Raw genomic sequence first — 20,187 nt, forward strand, 5'->3', positions numbered from 1 at the left:
AATTAATCAAATTAAGTATGCTTCCTGTGAATGAAAATTGCCAAACATGGGGTAATTCTTTCAACAAGCAACCCAGTAACAATGTAGTGACAGTGACGTCACAAGGACGGACAGAAATACCATTTCGTAGTGCTAGGTGAAGGTCAACCAACTTTCTCATTATCTTAAGAAATTGAAAAGGCATTTTCAAAATTGTTAAAACTATTGACATAACAATCAGCTGTCAATGTTTTCAGTGCGCAGGCGCGACACGGAAGGTAATCGAGCTAAATTAAAACAGCATTGAAGCTAGCATCAACATGAAATATGCTAAATAGGAAAGCATTGTTATGCATATTTAAAACAAATAAACCTACAAACTACTGGAACGATTCGAAATATTGTCCATGCCTTGATTATTATCCTGGCCTGGGCTGTATATAATAAAAAAATATTTGGGAAATAAAATATCCAACTATGCAAAGTCAAGAGAGTAGGTTTATATGAGAAATTTGGACACACATATTAACAGAATTATTAAGCAAAAATATTATTCTAAGAATACGTTAATCTCTTTGTGTCTATGCTCAAACTTTTAATTAATTTTGTCTCGTTCTGTCAAATTGTGTTTACACTGTGACGGAAAGAGACAAAGGAGGTGGAATCGGTTTCATTAAACTGGGAAGTGACATAATCCAATAAAAAATAATTTATTTAATTCAAAGATACCCAGCAGTAGGTAGAGCTGCTTCATAACCGGTTCTTGGAGACGTCAGGGTCGGAATTTTCGTAACTGAAAAAATATTATATCAGCAGGCCCAGTATGATTTAATTATAATTTTCATAGCCAATTTCTATAGACAAAATAAAAAAAATGATATTCATTCTACGGATTCTAAGACTACATTAATATGAGAATGGAGAAGAGAATGATAAAAAAGGCAAATCTCATATAGAAAATCTACGTACATACTTATATTTTTATATTTAATATAATCTTTTAGCAATGACTGCCTCGAACACTTCGCTTAGTAACAACCTGTTGCATTTATGTCCCGAGTTAAATGGGGATAGAATTAAAATCAGAGCTGCATTTAGGGGAGGGCAACCGAGGCTACAGTCCCAGGGCCCCCGCAACAGACTTCAAAAAAAAATGTTTAATTACGACTAGCAAACAACTTTTCTTTTGATTTTTATATGTTTGATAAATACCTTAAAAACCTACTTGGTTTCACAATAAATTCGACTGAATGTTTTTCATTATATTTGGGGCCAGGGGGCCTCCACTCCTTTGTTACCCTAGGGACTCCAGACCTCTAAATCCGGCCATGATTAAAAGTTGAAAAGAAAAGAGAAAAAGACTGTAGTTATGAAATGTTTACCTATCCAAGGACTGTCAACTCACCTGTAGCCTTTTCATCACCTGACTGGTATTGGCGCATGGTGAAAACGGCATCCTTATAATTTCCGTACCCATCACATTCCAAATTTACATTCGTCCTGCACTTTTCACGGGCGCAATCTATGCTAGCAGAAATGAATTTTTATATTTTTATAATGAGGCATAAGGCTGATCTGTTCGGAAGAAGCTGCTCCTTCCAGGGACCCATCGTCGATTTGAAAATATCTCATAAGTGCCTTAAAAAAGTTGTGGAACCATGGATGAGGAAACTCTGCAGGTTTACCATCACCATAAACTGTCATTTCATTCAATGGTTGAGTTTAAGAACCATGAGGGTTTGGGTTTTAAGTCCCGAGTAGAGTCGATAACTTCATAAGTGTACATTGTGTTACCTATATGAATATATGATTTTGATTTGATTTGATAAGCTGTAGATTACTAACTTCTAAACTATATTCTTAAATCGCTGGTGTAGTACCTACATACATATATATATTTGATAGTGTACATTGTGTTACCTATATGAATATATGATTTTGATTTGATTTGATAAGCTGTAGATTACTAACTTCTAAACTATATTCTTAAATCGCTGGTGTAGTACCTACATACATATATATATATATTTGATAGTTTACATAAAGCAATATTTATAGTTTTTAGAAAGCGTTTGCGAGGTTGCGAGTGCCTGAGCGCGTGTGAGAGAACGAGTAAGCGTTTGGGTATGTGTGTGTGGTATAGAGTGAATGAGTGAGTGTAATGTGAAGAAGTGTGTAACTATAAGTCTCAGTAGCATCTCCAACTCTTATTTTAAATGTAGAGTGCATACTGCGTCTAGCAAACTCAGTCGTCATTGTCTCACGAGAAAATCCCTATTTCTTTTTAAGCTTAAGGTCAAAGGGGATACACAATGTTAATAGATTAAAAATGTTCCATACCACAGTTCATATTAGACACCTCCACGCGTGGTACCTTGATGCCTTCTATAAAGGTGCCATCTTCCAGTGCGCAATAGCATACGAAACGTCGGCACTAATACAACAATAAAATAATAAAAATACAATCTTATACACACACACACACACACACATAGTAGATAGGTGCTTTCCTCAATCAACGAATTACTGTCGCGTAGTAGAACTGCTGAAAGGATTAAAGGAACACTACCACAAAGACCAAACTGTTTAGTCTTGTGAAGCCGGTACAGGGCTATACTATTTTTTTCTATAAAACAGGGGTGAGGCGGAAGACTCACCGGTTGTTAAATGACCGACACTCTCAATACCAGAGCCGGTAATTTAAGAATTACTATGCTCTTTTCTTAAAGGACCCAAAGTCAAAATTACTTCAATATTAACGGGATTTGTGAGGTTGTAGGAGGGTAATCTCTAGATCCACTAAACCGGCTTTAAATACCACGAAACACGTAATTTGTCATAGGCTATATAGATGAAAAGAAACTTTCGTGGTCTTCGGATTTGCAAGATCAAAGATGAAAACTGTTGCATGAAAACATTTTTAAGCTGGCTCAACTATGGTTATTGAGTTCTAAAGATAATTTGTATACCTCGATAATGCCTCCAAACGAAATCATATCTAACTTTTGTTTTAAATAAAAACAAATCCTGCGCCATGTCTATCACTCGGTTTGTTGTTATAGCGGTTTTCACCGACTTTAATGATTTATGACGAAGGTTAAAAATTAGATAAATTTGTCGAATCACGGGTCCACCTTAAAACAGCTCCAAATTGTTTTCTATCGCGATTTACGACTACTACGTAGTACACCAAGTAATATTCATGAGATGCATGCCTTTGGACCCCTTAAAAATATTATAAAACTGATAATATTAATGCATAATGATAATGATATTATTTCAGTTCCTAGTACCAGTACATTACATTAGGTTTGGTTAGGTTATAGCTAAAGATTTGCACCTTCTTTCATTCATTTCACAATTCATGATGTTTTAATTAATTTCTATGTTAAAGAGCATGCACAACCAGATTATTGCTTGGCTACACCATTGGCGAGTCATGAAAATATGTAGAAATACTGTTTTAAGGTTTAGCCATGATTCGACAAATTTACCGCAAATTATGAATTTGCCATACAACAGTTTTCGTATCATGAATTCTAAAAAAGAAGGTTTGCGACAGCTCTGATATTAAAATAACTACATCGACATCGACTGGGTTTCGTCAGATGACCTCATTAGAGTTCTATGGTAATCGTATGTTATAAAAACTGTAAAAACCCGTATAACACATTTTCATATTACGCGATATTAGTCTATAACACGGGTATGCCCATATAACTGTACTGTGACATTTATTATGTCTGGATTATGAACATATTTCGTCCACAACATTTATTAACCAGAAAATTTAAACTTAAATCATTTGTACAACGCGTTATATGAGATCATACAAGCGCGTTATGAGGCAATACTCCTACACGTGTTTCCTATAACGCGGAACCAATCTACCGTGTTCTCGGAGGGGTTACTGTACACGTAATTTTCATTCATCTAAAGCATATTTGAATAATTCCAGTCGAATCAAAATTGATAATAGGCTCTTAACGACGGAATCAATTTATCATTTTTAATTATTTATTTATTAAGGTCACATTGTTGCAGTACAATATAAAAATTGAACATAATTAAATGAAATGAGGGCAACTGGGGACCTTATCGCTTTCGAGCGATCTCTTCCAGGCAACCACTGTGAGAAGAAAAATGTATTAAATTAGATTATTAGGCAAGAAGCGCAAAAATACATATCACATATAGTTATTAAGACAAAACTAAACAGGAAGAAAAAACAAACTAAACTAAAAAATATACTAATTGAGAAATAAAACGTAAAAAGAATGAATGAATCAAGATAATTTAAGGTCAGTCTCACGGCAGTTAGTTGTTAGCACGAAAGTTAGTGATACGATCTGGACCGGTAATGTTTGTACAGAAGAAATTTAAAGGAAGATAGAGAAGGAGGCAAGCGAATAGGGACGGGAAGTGAATTCCATAGCCTAACTGCAGAGACTTATAAGGGATTCGCCAAGAAAGGAGGAGCAATGAGATGGGATTTTAATTATATGTAATACACCTTAGCTTCTAATCTTGTTCATTGAAAAGCAGCATGGGTACTATATAACTTCCTTCTACTTAAAAGCAGCTCGCGATCCTATTGGGACATCAGCGCTACGGATGCTGAAAGACGAAATTGCTTAAGAAAACGTCGGGCCATGGCCGTGGAAGTTACACAATACCAATTCACCATATTTTCTTCAACATAAACTAGTTTTAGATGAACACAAGCCATCATGCCAATACTTAAAAGCTTTTGTTTTCTTTAAAATCGTTGTACATACCTGAACAGGGGCATACAACCACAACGGAGTGCACTGTGGTGCATTGTAGTGTAAGTGACCATCCCTTCCATATTTCTTCTTAAATTCTTTCATTTCCCGCTTGCAAGGTTCTAAATACATAAAAATCGAATTGAGCATGACGTATAGGCCCGAGCTGTAATCAAAGTTCGTCGAATGTCACTAGAATGAATAGCACATCAGGATTCTAGTGACATGGAATGGGTCCCGCCGGCCATCGAGCTCCGACTCGCCCATAAATATTATAAGTATATTTTCGGAGTAGTTGTGCACGGCGGGAGAAACCAAACCCACCAGACCTTTAAGCAAATAAAGTCTCTTTTTACAGAAGGGGAGATTTTAACACTCCCCTGCTGCTAGCTAGCTTCTCAGCCACAAATCAGCTTGATCACATGCCTGATAGATAATGTAGGAATCCCATAAATAATAAAAAAAAATTCGGCCCTGTACTTTAAGAGCAAACAACGTCTATGGTGAGAGAACGTTGAGGTGTTTGCTGCGTAATAAGTGGCCTTCAACGTTAATAGCTTAATCGCATGAATTGTGGTTTGAATTTCTTCCAAATCTACCGTATTCCCAAGATTTTGAGAGAAGCCCAGCGATGTTTCCTGTTCCCATCGTCGAAACTAAAGCCTACTTTGGCTGAAGACAAATCGTACTATAAAAATGGTATCTGAACATTGTATAACCGCTACAATCGTTGTATCGCTCTCGACGGGCATATTGATTACTGAAATTTAACAAAAAAAAAAGGATATTTTTCTATGTTAGCCAACTTTTCAGCCCATGTACTACGCATTTGTCGCGCCCCTAACTAAACTGTTATTGTTACATTAATACAAACTAGTGGTTTTCAAATATACTATGATTTTCTTGTACTGTTCTTGTTTTAAAAAATATTTGAATTAGCGAGTCCAAATAAACTTCTTTGTGATATACAAAATAATGGTAATTTTGTGATAATAATTCAATTCAATGATATCCCGTAAAATAATCGTCCGTAAGCCGACTTTAGAAAACCAATGTTTTTTAATTAGTAATGTTTTCAATTTCATCGTATTAAGTTACTATAGCAATTGAAGTATCAACAATATCCATAGCGCTAAATCACCTGCATCATGAGCACACCCAACATACATAGCCTGGCGTAACTGCCGACACTGCACAGCATTTATGTATTACGTATTTATATATTTTATTGATATTTTTCTTTCGTAAATATCTGAACATTTTTGTATATATTACGTATTCCATCATTGGCTATATGTTTTTGTTGTAAATAATTAAAAATTGTGTCCTATCGTATAAGCAATCTAAATAAAAATTGACACATTTTTTTTCATAACAAAGGTACAAGGTGCCCAAAAGGGGCAGTCATCGCAGCCCACACACACTTTAGTGGGTACTTTTTACATAGTTGGAGGTCGTGTGTCCCAGGGAAGACCAGTTCGCTAGCTCCCGCCTTAACCCCAGCTGAATTTTTTATGGGGTTATCTCTAAACAAGATATTTTGGTACCCCTCTTACGAATGTCGAGCAGAAGACTAAAATAATGACAGAAGTTAGAGCTATATCAGTTGACGTCCTGGAGAGTGCATTCACCGGGATGAAAGACATTTTGATGTTCTAATATTCCATACATAAAATGCGCACTAAGAAATTTTAATTTACTGCAATTATAATATAATAAATACAATTTTTTTTTAATAAATATTCGGCGTGGAGACACCGCTATAGCATAACGTTTCATAATCCATAATAAGCACCGGGACTCACCATTAGCTTCATACAGCCCCTCATCTCTCTTTCTACGTCCGGAATGTGTTTGAACAGTGTGAATATCCTGACAGAGCCCCTGTCTGCAGACCAGTCCATCATCACAACCTGGTTCTAAGAACTCTTCTTCTACCTTTTAATCAATTAAGTATGTGTAAATAACGCAGGAATAATCATCCTTTAAGGATAGACCACCGATTTAGGGTGCTCCAAGAAAAGTATAACAATTCTTAGAGGGTCGGCAACGCACTTGAGAGGCAATTTGAGTATCTATGAGCTGCGGTATCACATAACATCAGGTGGGCCTACTGCCCGTTTGCCCTCCTTTATATATGAAATAAAAAGTACCTCAGTTTCCTTCGAACCATTGACGATGTGAACAGTTTTCTTGAATTCAGCACATTTTTCATTAAGTTCTGAAAATTTTATGATAACAGAAGAAAATTTTGTATAAAATCCTAACGGGACCCACACGGCATGGCACAGATCATGTCCACCCTTGCGTAAGACTCTGATCCAAATTCAAAAAAATATAAAATTACACCAACATATTGATATTTACACCTATGAACGTCAATTCAAAACATTACAGTTACTACACGACACAAATCCATTTACTATCTAAATCAAATTAAGTACGAGGAGAACTTTCAACTATCGCCATTCTTTAATCTTACTCCTAACCTTTTGGTGTACCTACTGAGGAATAGGAACTGTAAACACACTTCCCTTGACATAATCAGACGTAATGCCATAATAAAGTAAGAAAAGACTGCTGATCATCGTGACACAAACACAGTCGATCAAGGTCATGCTTGAAACTTCATTCCCACTGAAGTATTTCTGAACCAATTCGACTTAGGGTCTTTCAAGAAAAAAGCGTACCAATTCTTAAAATGCCGGCAACGCACCCGCGAGTGTTCTGGAATTGAGAGTGTCCATGCCTCCTGCCCGTTTGCCCCCAGTTATATAAAGAAAAACTTGCAACAAAAAGTTAGAGAAAAAAGATGGTAAAAGATACGGTTTTGAAAAGATTTTATCTTGTTACGCCAAAGAAGTATACACACTTTTTTATACACCAAAGTATTGAATAAATCATACAAGAAATTAGTTGCACAACTATCTGCAATGTGGCGAGGTAATGAAGGGCCATCAATATAAGTTTTACATTATACATATTAGGTGCACTGAAACATAGATGGCGCTATTTAACATTTGACCAATGTGGCACTATTGGATTGTGAGATATAGTATTTTAAGTGAAGACATTTGTGTTTGTTTAAAAAAATGAATAAAAATTAATTTCGTGTGCTGAGTATTGCTTTTTGGCAAAAAACTAATGAAGCCAATATCTTCTTCATATCAGCTTAATTGTTAAAGGTAACTTACGTTGGTACGCGCTGCAACGACCACAACAATTGCACTGGTCTTTGTCTGGTAGGAAGGCGCCAGGTTTGCACTCTGTTTCTTTAACCAAACCGCCCTGGCACTCGAAACCACGACACAATATTGGGCAGTCACTGCCTCCGCTGGGTGGGTCGTAGCGGAAGCTCCTTCGGCTATAATAAATTACAAATTAGACAAATCGATAAGTTTCATTACACCTATTTTACATTCAGGCCGTGAGGACCAACGTCTGTTGTAATGCTCCTCGAAACAGATCTCTATCTGCAGTAAACGACGCTTTGAGGACATGCGAGGCTGATCCATTTTATGACATTCTCCATGTCTTCAGGCGTAAGATGCTGCAGCCATTGTTCCGTCACCATTGCAAAGAAGAAATGTATAAAAAATTTAAATTGTATTTTTGTATTTCTTAATTAAGTTTATTGTCATGTATTTTAGCTTTTATAATTGTAATGTTTTTAAATGTCGTGTGTTCTCTGTACGTGTATGGATGTGTGTCATTAGTGTTGAGTTTTAAAATAAATACTAGCTGCCCCCGTGAACCTCGTTTCTCCTTAATGTGGATTTAGTTAGCCTTAATACCGTGACACGAAAGAATAATTCCACTGTATTATCGTCACTATATTTTGAATTTGATTTACACTTCGGTCTGAGTAACACGTTGTTGGCTATGCTTACACCAAAAAATAAAAAAAGTATAAATAATTGAATTTCACGGTATTTCGTTTAGTACAAAATAAATTTAATTTATACTTTAGCCTCAATAACACGTGGTAAGCATGATATTGAATTGTAGCTTATATGACATGTTTGTCGGTTTACCATAGCAGTGCCATCTATTGATTACTTACTCAATCCAGTCGAAAAGTATCGACATCTGTTAGAATCTTTTGGAGTTAACAGATAATTGTGACTGTCAATTAATTATAGACAAATAATTTGCAATAAAATAAAATTGCGACTATAATTAAAGATCTAAGCTATCATATCTCTTAAGTCGGACCAGACTGCTCACGTTGTGCCAATTTAATTTAAAATCAGTTAAGTAGCTTAGGAGTCCATCGCGGACAAACATCGTGACAGGAGATTTATATTTATTATTTATATATATTATTTCCTAGTGGGAGTGCCATGCTGTTGCTTTCGGGCTTCAGCCAATCGGGCAGGCACGACCGGGGCAGTACCACTGTCTCACAGAAAACCGGCGTGAAGTGATGCAATAGGTTCATCTTATTGTACTCGCGTTTCGTGCGGTGAGTGAGACTCCCGGAGCCCATCAATTCCCCCCTCCCCCAGAGTATGAAGATGCAGTTTAAACAGAGATTACCCCAGGGGGGTACCACACGTTTCCGCTGTGGAGAATCCCCCTCTGAGCGTCCATCATCGGAACAATCAGTATTCGGTGGTGGATGCACAGGCTGCCCTTCGTATTCTGGGGTGGGCAAAAACTGCTCAAAAAACTATAAGTTTCGATCTCGGGGCAAACGGAAGAATTTACCGAAGGCATCCCCTTCCACGCTCTCAGTGGACTTTACCAATGTTAGGGGGCTCAACTCTAATCTTAACGCGGTTCACTTTCACCTCGAAACTGCGAAGCCGGCCTTATTCTTCCTTACTGAGACTCAGATATCCTTCCCGGCTGATACTTCCTACCTCTCCTACCCGGGGTACAAATTGGAACATTCATTTGTGCCGCGGGCGGGAGTTTGCGTGTACGTCAGAGAGGATATCTGTTCTCGTCGCCTCGGGTCGCTTGAAGGAAGGGACCTATCTAGCCTCTGGCTGCGCGTAGACTGCGATGACCATCCGCGATTCTACGCATGCCTGTATAGGTCCCATAGCGGAAATACCGAAACTGAGCGACTCATTGAGCACATCCAAATGGCTACAGATTCCCTGCTCGAAGGGGTTCCTACCGCTGAAATCGTGATACTTGGCGATTTTAACGCTCACCATGCCGATTGGCTCGGTTCGGAAACCACCGATCACGCGGGAAGATCCTTTCACGACTTTGCTTTAGCTTACGACCTGTCACAAATGGTCCCTGCGATTACGCGAATACCAGATGTGGATGGTCATAAACCCTCTTTGTTGGACCTTCTGCTGACCTCACATCCGGAGACCTATCAAGTCTCTGTTGACCCGCCATTGGGTTCATCGGATCATTGTGTGGTCCGGAGTACTGTGCCTACTACGCGCCCTCCTCGGCCCCGTTTTTCGGGTTGTCGTCGTATTTGGCACTATCGGTCAGCAGATTGGGATGGGATGCGGTCTTTCTTTGCGTCCTACCCTTGGGGGCCTATGTGCTTTTCGTCGGAAGCTCCAGATTCCGTCGCTGCCTCTGTCGCCGAAGTGGTTCTGCAGGGCATGGAACTTTTTATTCCATTCTCTGCGGTGCCGATCGGTGGCAGGTCACAGCCCTGGTTTAAGCGTTCTTGCAAGGCGGCATCGCGTCGAAAGCGAGAATGCTTTAATGCATGGGCGGAAGCGGCGATATCTCGTGATGCCAATACCAGCGAACATAAAAAAGCATATAACTCAGCCTCCAGGTCCTTCAAACGGGAAATCGCTAAGGCAAAGTCAGAGCACATCGCCAGATTTGGCGAGAGATTGGCCCAACTCCCTTCTGGGACCCGAGCCTTCTGGTCTCTCGCCAAAGCTGTACAAGGGAATTTTTGTCAGCCATCGATACCACCGCTGCGCAGAGAGGATGACTCGCTCGCCCACACTGCGAAGGAGAAGGCCGACCTCTTGGGCTGTCTCTTTGCGTCCAACTCGACTTTGGATGACCGGGGGAGATCACCACCGGCGATTTCGCGGTGTGATAACTCAATGCCGGAAATCACATTCCAGCAACGTGCTGTTCGCAGAGCACTATCTTCCTTGGACATTCATAAGTCGAGCGGGCCGGATGGTATCCCTCCAATTGTGCTGCGTACATGTGCTCCTGAGTTGGCTCCGGTCCTGACGCGCCTTTTCCGGTACCTGTACTCGCTCGGCACTGTCCCGAAGTGCTGGAAGACCGCTTCGATACATCCGATCCCTAAAAAAGGCGATCGCACTGATCCATCCAACTATCGCCCAATCGCAATAACCTCCTTGTTCTCCAAAATAATGGAATCCATTATTAATGGCCAGCTCTTGAGTTATCTAGAGGGCCACCAGCTGATTAGCGACTATCAGTACGGCTTTCGTCGTGGTCGTTCAGCTGGTGACCTTTTAGTATACCTTACTCATAGATGGGCAGAGGCAATTGAGTCCAAGGGGGAGGCACTAGCGGTTAGTTTGGACATAGCGAAAGCCTTCGATCGGGTGTGGCACAAAGCACTGCTCTCGAAGCTACCAGCCTACGGGCTTCCTGAGAAATTATGCGACTGGATCTCCAGCTTTCTAGCCGATCGGAGCATCAAGGTCGTCGTCGACGGAGCATGTTCCGACCTTAAACCCGTGAATGCTGGGTCCCACAAGGCTGTGTTCTGTCCCCGACCCTGTTTCTTCTGCATATCAATGACATGTTGCAACTTAGCAACATTCATTGCTATGCGGACGACAGCACTGGGGATACTCTTTACACTGGCCGGGCAGGTATTTCTCGGGCAGTTGTCGATGAGTACCGGAACAAACTTGTGTCTGAAGTCGAAACTCTTTTACGTGGAGTCTCGGACTGGGGTAGACTAAACCTAGTCCAATTTAACCCCAAGAAGACACAAGTTTGCGCGTTTTCCGCGAAAAAAATACCCTTTGTCGCTACTCCTCTTTTCGAAAACACTCTTCTTGAAGCCACAGCCAGCATCGGAATACTTGGCGTTGACATATCGAACGACGTTCAGTTTCGCGGTCATTTGGAGGGAAAGACTAAATTAGCCTCCAAAAAGCTTGGTGTGCTCAGCAAGGCGAGACGGTACTTCACTCCGGGCCACCGCTTGCAACTCTATAAAGCGCAAATACGGCCCCACATGGAATACTGTTCTCACCTCTGGGCGGGGGCTCCCCAGTACCAGCTCCTTCCACTTGACCGTATCCAACGAAGAGCGGTTCGAATCGTCGATGACCAATCCCTCTCCGAGCGGCTCGATCCTTTGGCGTTGCGTAGAGATGTGGGGTCACTCTGCATCTTCTACCGCATTTACCATGGAGAGTGTTCAGAGGAGTTGTTCGGATTAATACCTGCAGCTGAGTTTCAGCATCGGACGTCGAGGCAAAATACAAAATTCCACCCGTATCACCTCGACGTCCGACGTTCCACGACTGAGCGTTTCTCAAGGCAATTTTTGCCGCGCACCACCGCTATGTGGAACCAGCTGCCCACTGAAGTATTTCCGAACCAATTCGACTTAGGGTCCTTCAAGAAAAGAGCGTACAAATTCTTAAAAGGCCGGCAACGCACTCGCGAGCCCTCTGGCATTGAGAGTGTCCATGGGCGGCGGTATCACTTAACATCAGGTGAGCCTCCTGCCCGTTTGCCCCCTATTTTATAAAAAAAAAAAAAAAAATTTATTAAGATTAATTGTTTAGGATAGTAAGCAAAGACAAGTTCTTACAAGGTCAAAGTTTCATTGGGCAGTAAAGGTACGTTGACTGGAACGCCTGAAATTATATTAACAAATGATTATAAAGGCGCATGCAGATGGAGAGAGTTTCTCTTACGTTTTGGTGCGAGAAATCGTACGTAACTATCACCCGCAATAATCGCATTATAGTATCAAAATGTTTACTTACAGACAAGAACTAAATTCTCACCTGCGATAATGTCAATCGCGAATTGCTAGGGATTTATCGCTAGGCGTTAATTTTTTGCGTCTGTTTACACATAGACATTTTAGTAAGATGATTCTTACTTACGAGAATCTCGAGTAGTATAGTTTTATGTTCATACAAGTATCGTACAAATCGGTTTGAACCGTTTTGAGTGAGAGATATATCATTCGAGTTTACTGATTACTAGGGTATTGATCTCAAAAACGGCACAAAAATCCTTTAAATTTGACGCTGCCGATAATATTAAGTTCATTGAACTTTATAGACGTTACGAGTGTTTGTGGAATTCTAAAAATTAGCCCAACATATTTTTTCCGTTTCCGTTTAATTAATTCATGTCTTATAAGAGCAGAAAAACGCCCTCATACACTGGTAGCAACTCATGGTAGCAACTGGCCCAAAACCTCGAAATTATTGCTTTTGAAATTCTGTTTACACGGACACCATAAGATTGTCGCCAAAATGGAAGAGCGAGAAGTGACGGAGGTGAGGAAGACAGACTTATAAAACGGGAACTATACTATAGCTTGTTACCAGTTATATTATAGTTCACGTTTTATAAAATCGAATTCAAACAGATTAAAATGCATATAGACAGAAGCAGATCTACTTAAGGGCTTTTTGGGCGGCACTGAAAAAAATTCCAATCATAGGGTTGGTATTCCTGAGATCAACCAATACATGTGTCATGCGCGTCTACCGAACGGAACGGGGAATTCCCCGAACTAGCCCAGAGCCTCACATCCGCCCAAGCTTATAAATAAAACAATATAAGAAATAACGCCAGATTCCGCTGGATTGAATTGATTCATTTGACGTAAACTACAGCACAAAAAGCGCTGGCTTCTTATTTCGGTGGCCAAGGCTCTTTTTGGTCTTGGAGTAACATTATTTTTATATATTTAACAGGTAACTTTCGTAACTGATATAACTTACATCTACGCAATATTTTATCACATCGCAGAGCCCTGTACTCTTGTTCAGGGTGGCCCCAGTATGGATTACATCCGGCGCGAAAATCTGTAAACAAATATATAGACTAGAGAACGCTAGAATAAAACTATGTATTTATTAATTTAAAAGCAAGTAGCAAGTATATTATAAAACAAAACACAGACAATATACAAATCCAAAACAGATTACATTGATAAATATAATATACGATAACATAACTACATGAATCGATAAAAAAAAAGAAAACTGACATCAAACTAACTACAACTTAAATCTAAATAAAACTAAATAAAGTCAGTCTTTTTATAATATTTCAACATCTTCATAAATTGTAGTTAGTTACCCGAAAAATTGGGAAATTACGCAAACAGTTGGTGTTCGTACGAGGCACACGGAACAATTGTAAATAACTTGTCCCATACGGTGAAGGCATTCTTAAAGAAATTAATGACAGCAAATAGGGGCTATGTATGCGCCTGTTAAGAATACCATGCAAAAGAAAAACTTGGTCACTAGGCCGACATTCCAATGAAAATATTTGCAAAAATCTGCATAACTATTGGAATATTGATTGTTTAAAACTCTACAAAGTTTTTTTGTATTGTTACTACATCTTTTATATAATATGGAGTCCAAAAGCAAACATACACTAGCCCACTTCTATAGACTCTTATTTTTAGTCCAACTTTCTATCTTTCTAATTTCATTTGCTGAATAGAACTCACCTAAAGTCGTCACCGGTAGAAATTCGTCCGCATCAAAATTGTATTCATCTTCAACGCACGATTGGTCTAATTCTATAAAAAAACATTTATCTATATTCCTTTTGTATTTCAGGACATATTCACTGTTTAATTTTCTCTCAAATTCAAACTCAAAATAACTTTATTCTTATACGTAACCAAGTACTTATGAACGTTAACAGAAAAGATGTTAAATTGTTTATAAATTTACATTTACTGCCAGTTCGCAAGTCAAAGGCGTAGAGCGGGCAAGAAGACCTGACCAGAAACTTTATTACATTACTTACATAACCTAACTAAAGTCTTGCGGGATGGGGCGGAATGAGCAAAAAAGTTCTCAAAGAATAACGTTGTTTGTCATACCAAGGCCCAGAAACAGTTAGTTGCACAAATTCCTGTTAACAAATTCCCGTTGCGCTTACTGAATTCTGTCACCAACATCTTTATATCTTCGTGAAGTGAATTCACAACAGCAATATTGTGTATCTTAAGTGTTTAATGTTATATATAAATTTTTTTCGACATTATCCTGTTAGCTTCGTATTGTTATTATAGTGTATGTATTTTTGTGAATAATTACAAAAATAACGTTTGAGTTATTTTTTTGCTTAGCTTGGTCCTATATAAGAAATTTTACTGTAGACATAATACTTTTTGTATACAGGCCAGATGATAAGAATGACTCATTGCACAAGTTAGCTTCGGATATGACCGGTGTCATATAATTACCCCCGGAATCCATATCAGATACCAGGGGAGAATTTTCCGACCTCAGCGGAAAAGTATTTGATCGTACCAATTTTATAATATAATTGTTTATAATTACAAAAATTATTAAAGTGAATATATTGTTGATTGATTATCTACTTAAGAACGGTTAGAACGGTTAGAAGGGGTAAGAACGGAGTCGCTACGTAAATATCGATGTCGGAATGATGGACAATTCTAATCAATGGCTCGTAATTATAAGTAAAAGAGATAGAGTTTTAGTGAAACAAGGGTTTTTAACAAACATTTTTCCGAGATCAGAAAATGTTCCAAAGTCTGAACCACCCCGCAGCGTACCTACAGTTGTACGGGAACTGGTTTCTTTTCAGAAAACAGAGGTGTGAAAGAGGTGTCAGAAAACACATTGTTAAGAGCCGAGAATTGTATGCCTCTGCTCCCACATACTTCCCAGCCCTTCATTTGATTACATAGCGTATGAGGTCGGCAAAGGTTAGCAATATGTCTCGCATAGTAAGGGTATATATCAGAGCAAAGGAATACAATGCTAGTAAATTATTCTTTCAATATTAAGTGTTCAAACTTCAAACACACGTTGAACGAGCTATATATATGTCGCAGTAAAGTCGTTAAATCAAAGAGTTAATTGAATCTCTAGACAGTTAATTAATAATCGATATTCAATCAAGTCGCTAAAGTTCCGTCAGTCAAGTGAGTGAACGAAACGTTTAACGTGTTTCCTGAACGTTCCTAGGCAACAAGACTAACCTAAGCTAACCGTTTGTATTGTAAATAAAGCAAAAAACTGAATTTCCAAGCTCTCAGTTCTTCACGATCACAGCGAAATAACAATACAAATGAAATAATCATGGCGGAGTCTTGTTTTACATTGTTAATCAACCCGCTGGCTTTCGGTCAGACAGATAGTGAAACGTTTTTGACGCTGCTTTATTTAAATAAAAAAAGCTAATAAAACTTAATTGACTATCGACATTCAATTAACTATCTAGAGATTCAATTAACTCTCTGATTTAACTACTTTCCTGCGACATATACATTGTTATAGAATTACTTTATACATCTTTCAGGTTATTTTTATTGTACATATATATTTTAATTAATTAATTAATTAATTACCTCGATATAACACACACTCGTCACAGCAGCGACATTGTGAATAATCGGCCGGTATAAACATGGCTCGCCATTTTCCATAAATGCTATCACAGTAACTTCGATGCTCTGTTGGTTGTACCCGACGTTCTCTGTATAAAATAAAACATCCAAAGACAATTTCAGAAGCGGTTTAATATAAAAATAAATTAGTAAGTTGTTAAGTAAATTAACAATGTTTTTTTCCTTTATATAAAGAAATTATATTTCTTTACAAATGCCTACTAGGTTGCACATTATATTTAATGCGAATCGAGAATTATGTAACCTAAATTTAGTTTAGTTATATTTATATTTTAGTTAATATATAGAAACAATCATCACACTTGAAGCCAATATGAGCCCTTTAGTTTTTTTTTCGTTTCCGATAATGGCCAATAACATAGGTAAGTGTCATTTAGATTTATGAACCCTTAGATAGGCTAAGTTAGTTTTTGTTAACGTAACAACCCGTAATTTTATGTTAGTTATGAGCTCATATTTTAAACATACATTAGTTAGTTGTTTTTCTAGTTAACTAGCTTCAAATAAAGTGTTTTATTTGAAAATATCCACTTATATACACACATAGAAGAATCGCTAACGAACTTAATTCGAGAAAGACTTGTTAAAACTATCTGCCCCCGTAAACTTTGTTTCGCCTTAATATCACTTTTATACAGTTTTAAGTAACTACAAGCTAAATAAAACATTTTTTTTTTATATCGTTCAAATTTGTTCAAACATCCTCAGAGGAATAAATAAATTCTCGAATTGGTCCAGCCTTGCGTTTAACAATATATTTTGCTATTTATTTTTATTTATACTAATAATTATGTATATTATGGTAACAAAGTATAAATAAATATTACTAGTGGACCCGACAGACGTTGTCCTGACTTAACTATGAATATCGATATCGAATTAGTATAACTAACTAAAAATACTTAATGCGAGTTAATAGTTTTGTTGGTAATCCGACATGGGAACTGGGGACATATAACTGGCCATGGGAAAAACATGGATTTTTCGGTTGCGCGCAGCGGGTAGAGACTGAGTCTCCCCGCGCGCCTGCAGCCCTCACCAAGGGCTATAGTGCCGCCCCCGTACCGCCCTGTATCAGCAGGGCGCGAACATAAACACCACCTGAAGGGGGCATACGCCCCGAACAGGACAAAACACCCCCCTTGCGAGGGAGGGTGTAGCACTAACTACGAGCAAATGGATTTTCAAGATTACTGCCACAAACAATTAGCGACTGTTATTATTTTATCAGTATAATAACTCCGACCGAAGCATTACTTTTAATGATAACTTAATATAGTGGTTAAGTATTCTTAAATTTTCTTCTTTCTCTTCATAAGAACCTTCTCCTGACAATAACAAACACAACAAAAAAGAATTAGCTAAATCGGGCCCGCCGTTCACGCGTGAAGCCGTGACCACGGGAAATAGGGATTATTTTTTATATATATAGATAAAAGTACATCACATCCCATTTCCACTAAAATGCTCTTTGAATATTGATCACTGATTTGTTCATGCAAAACAGTACATCCTACTTAGTAAGAGGTTAAGTGGAAGTATCTACATCGTACGTTATTTTTTCCGTACGGATGTTAAGAGCGGGCACAAACCAAAATCACTCAATGTAGATTTAATTTTATCTAAGTATGTGATGCTCGGATAAAAAACAATATATATGTATTGACCCTTTACTATAATTTCAATGGTAGGCTTTAAATAATATACAATACAATACCCTCTAATTCCTCGATACAAAAAAGAACAGAAAATCACATCTAACTTTGCCTAATTTCGTATTTATTAAATCAGGGCTAGTATTATGGAGGCAAAAATAATTGAAATTTAGCACACGTAGTCTGGCCGAGAGGTTTTACTAGCAATTTTATTAAATATTGTATTTTTTACGAGTTATTTAAATAAAAAGCATTTGGCGTTTACTTCATTTTTGTTCCACGAAACACTGTATCGTCCGTCTCATACGTTTGTTTCACTAGCCACTTGAGCGGGCGGAGTGCGAGTTAAATCATAAATTTTGCTAGCCTAGTGCGCTCTTAAGAAATATAGTATATAATTAAAAGTCAAATGTCAAAGTCAAGTCAAACACGAGTCTACGAGCGAGTACTTTAAAAAGTCAAGAAGGGCTTACCTGCATGAATCTCTAAAAAGCTCACATTCCGTGTAGTTACTATAGCGTGGACACTGAGGGCATAGTTGGAAATCTATATATAAAACAAAAATATAATATAGAAAATTTCTGTCAAAAATGTTATGGTAACACATTTGAAGCCAATTTACAATAGTTCTCTTTTATGCATAGGGCTAAGACTACTATTCAAACCAACTCTATACCATTCAACAATAAAAATATTAATAACAAATCAACATACCATAGGTACTTCTACAGATGGGTCTTACAACACGCCGACTCGGGAAATGCACTATGGATTTCTCGGGGCTGCTCTGTTCGCACTTTTCATAGTCTATGCCCATTTCGTTGTTCCTTACCAGAGACAACATTTCCGTTTCCCGCCAAAACTCGCTCGTATCCTCTTCTTGGTTAATTAACATTATGAAGGGAAGAAACTGCAAATATTATAATCGACTTGTTATTACGTCATTATAAAGTAAAGATGACATTTATGATCGCAGTGTTGCTGACATTTTTAATAATTGGTAAGGTTTATTCCAAACCTTTAATGTTTTTTTAAAGACAACACAATTTATCCTACTGGAATCAATAACGTTTAAATTTCAATTACTTTAATAATCTTTTGGACTTGGACTAGGTATATGAGGTCGAAAAAAGGAAAATGGACGAAAGACATTATAGAATGGTATCCCATAAATAGGAGAAGGAAAAAATGTGACAATTGACTACAATTATAAGACTCAATGTATTGTAACTTCTATTTAAACGTTCTACGTTTTAAGACAAGTTTGCACACCATTATGTGTGGCAGAGTATGCGAAATTTATATTGTAATACCAAAACATTTTTGTACCATAAAAAATAAATCAATGGCGCTAATACCTTTATAGGTCTGGGCCTCATATTTCTGTATCTGTTTCATGATCATTTGTTAATCTAATAAGCAAGTAGGTGATCAGCCTTCTGTGCCTGACGAAGACCGTTGACTTTTTGGGTCTAAGTCAAGCCGGTTTACTCACGATGTTTTCCTTCACCGTTCGAGCGAATGTTAAATGCGCACATAGAAAGAAAGTCCATTGGTGCACAGCCGGGGATCGAACCTATGACCTCAGGGTTAACCGCACTCTGAAGCCACTAGGCCAACACTGCTCTTTTAGTACCATATTCTTGCCAAATAAATTCGTATTATTAGAAACAAGCCAGATGGATGCAGAAGATCAGGTCGTGAATGTGATGAGAATATTTCTGAAGACAACCTTACCTGTTGGCCCTCGTTAACTAGTGTGCTATCAACAAGCTTTATAAAATTATACTTAGATTAAAATTATGTATGTATGTGAATGAAGTTGATGAAGATGTTTATTATTATTATAATAATCTTTTTTTTATAAAAAAAATTCTTATTACCTTTAAATCTTCCGTCGGCTGAGTCGTTACATTCTCATCGATATTTCGTTCCAATGACAATATAGGTACCATACTTTTTGCATGGTTGGCATAAATATTTATGAAAAATTGCAAAAATACGAAGTACATCACAGACATTTTTATATTTTTGTTTTTTGACATCTAATTGACTTTCTCCTTTTCACAGATCCACATTCTTCTATGCAATACTCCACTATTTATGTAATTTTTATTTCTACTATTTATGACTAATTAACTAACGAAGTTTTTGCCACAGGCGTTTATTTAAAAGCTTATTACTTCTGATGGACGTT

At 37.9% G+C, this 20,187-nt stretch overlaps 1 protein-coding gene across 1 annotated transcript; it reads right to left on the bottom strand.

The window, feature by feature from the left end:
- Positions 1-652: 652 nt before the first annotated feature.
- Positions 653-20,024, bottom strand: LOC123707275. Its single transcript, XM_045657183.1, has 14 exons — positions 19,874-20,024; positions 18,705-18,900; positions 18,464-18,536; positions 16,276-16,403; positions 14,395-14,466; positions 13,652-13,735; positions 12,499-12,544; positions 7,940-8,109; positions 6,899-6,966; positions 6,551-6,683; positions 4,758-4,867; positions 2,320-2,413; positions 1,385-1,501; positions 653-772 (listed from the first exon to the last, which is right to left on the bottom strand). The coding sequence occupies exons 1-14, from the start codon at positions 20,009-20,011 to the stop codon at positions 699-701; spliced, it is 1,503 nt and encodes a 500-aa protein (XP_045513139.1). The 5' UTR covers positions 20,012-20,024; the 3' UTR covers positions 653-698.
- Between the last annotated feature and the right edge of the window lie 163 nt (positions 20,025-20,187).

The sequence above is a fragment of the Pieris brassicae genome, chromosome 3 (assembly GCF_905147105.1).
Source record: "Pieris brassicae chromosome 3, ilPieBrab1.1, whole genome shotgun sequence".
In the NCBI taxonomy this organism is placed as follows: domain Eukaryota; kingdom Metazoa; phylum Arthropoda; class Insecta; order Lepidoptera; family Pieridae; genus Pieris; species Pieris brassicae.

Coding starts and splice junctions, on each gene's coding strand:
- LOC123707275 (XM_045657183.1), bottom strand. CDS start 20,011: ATGTCTGTGATGTACTTCGTATTTTTGCAATTTTTCATAAATATTTAT. Junction 12,545..13,651: donor TGATAAAATATTGCGTAGAT/GTAAGTTATATC, acceptor ATATAATTTCAG/GCGTTCCAGTCAACGTACCT. Junction 773..1,384: donor AGGTGATGAAAAGGCTACAG/GTGAGTTGACAG, acceptor ATATTTTTTCAG/TTACGAAAATTCCGACCCTG.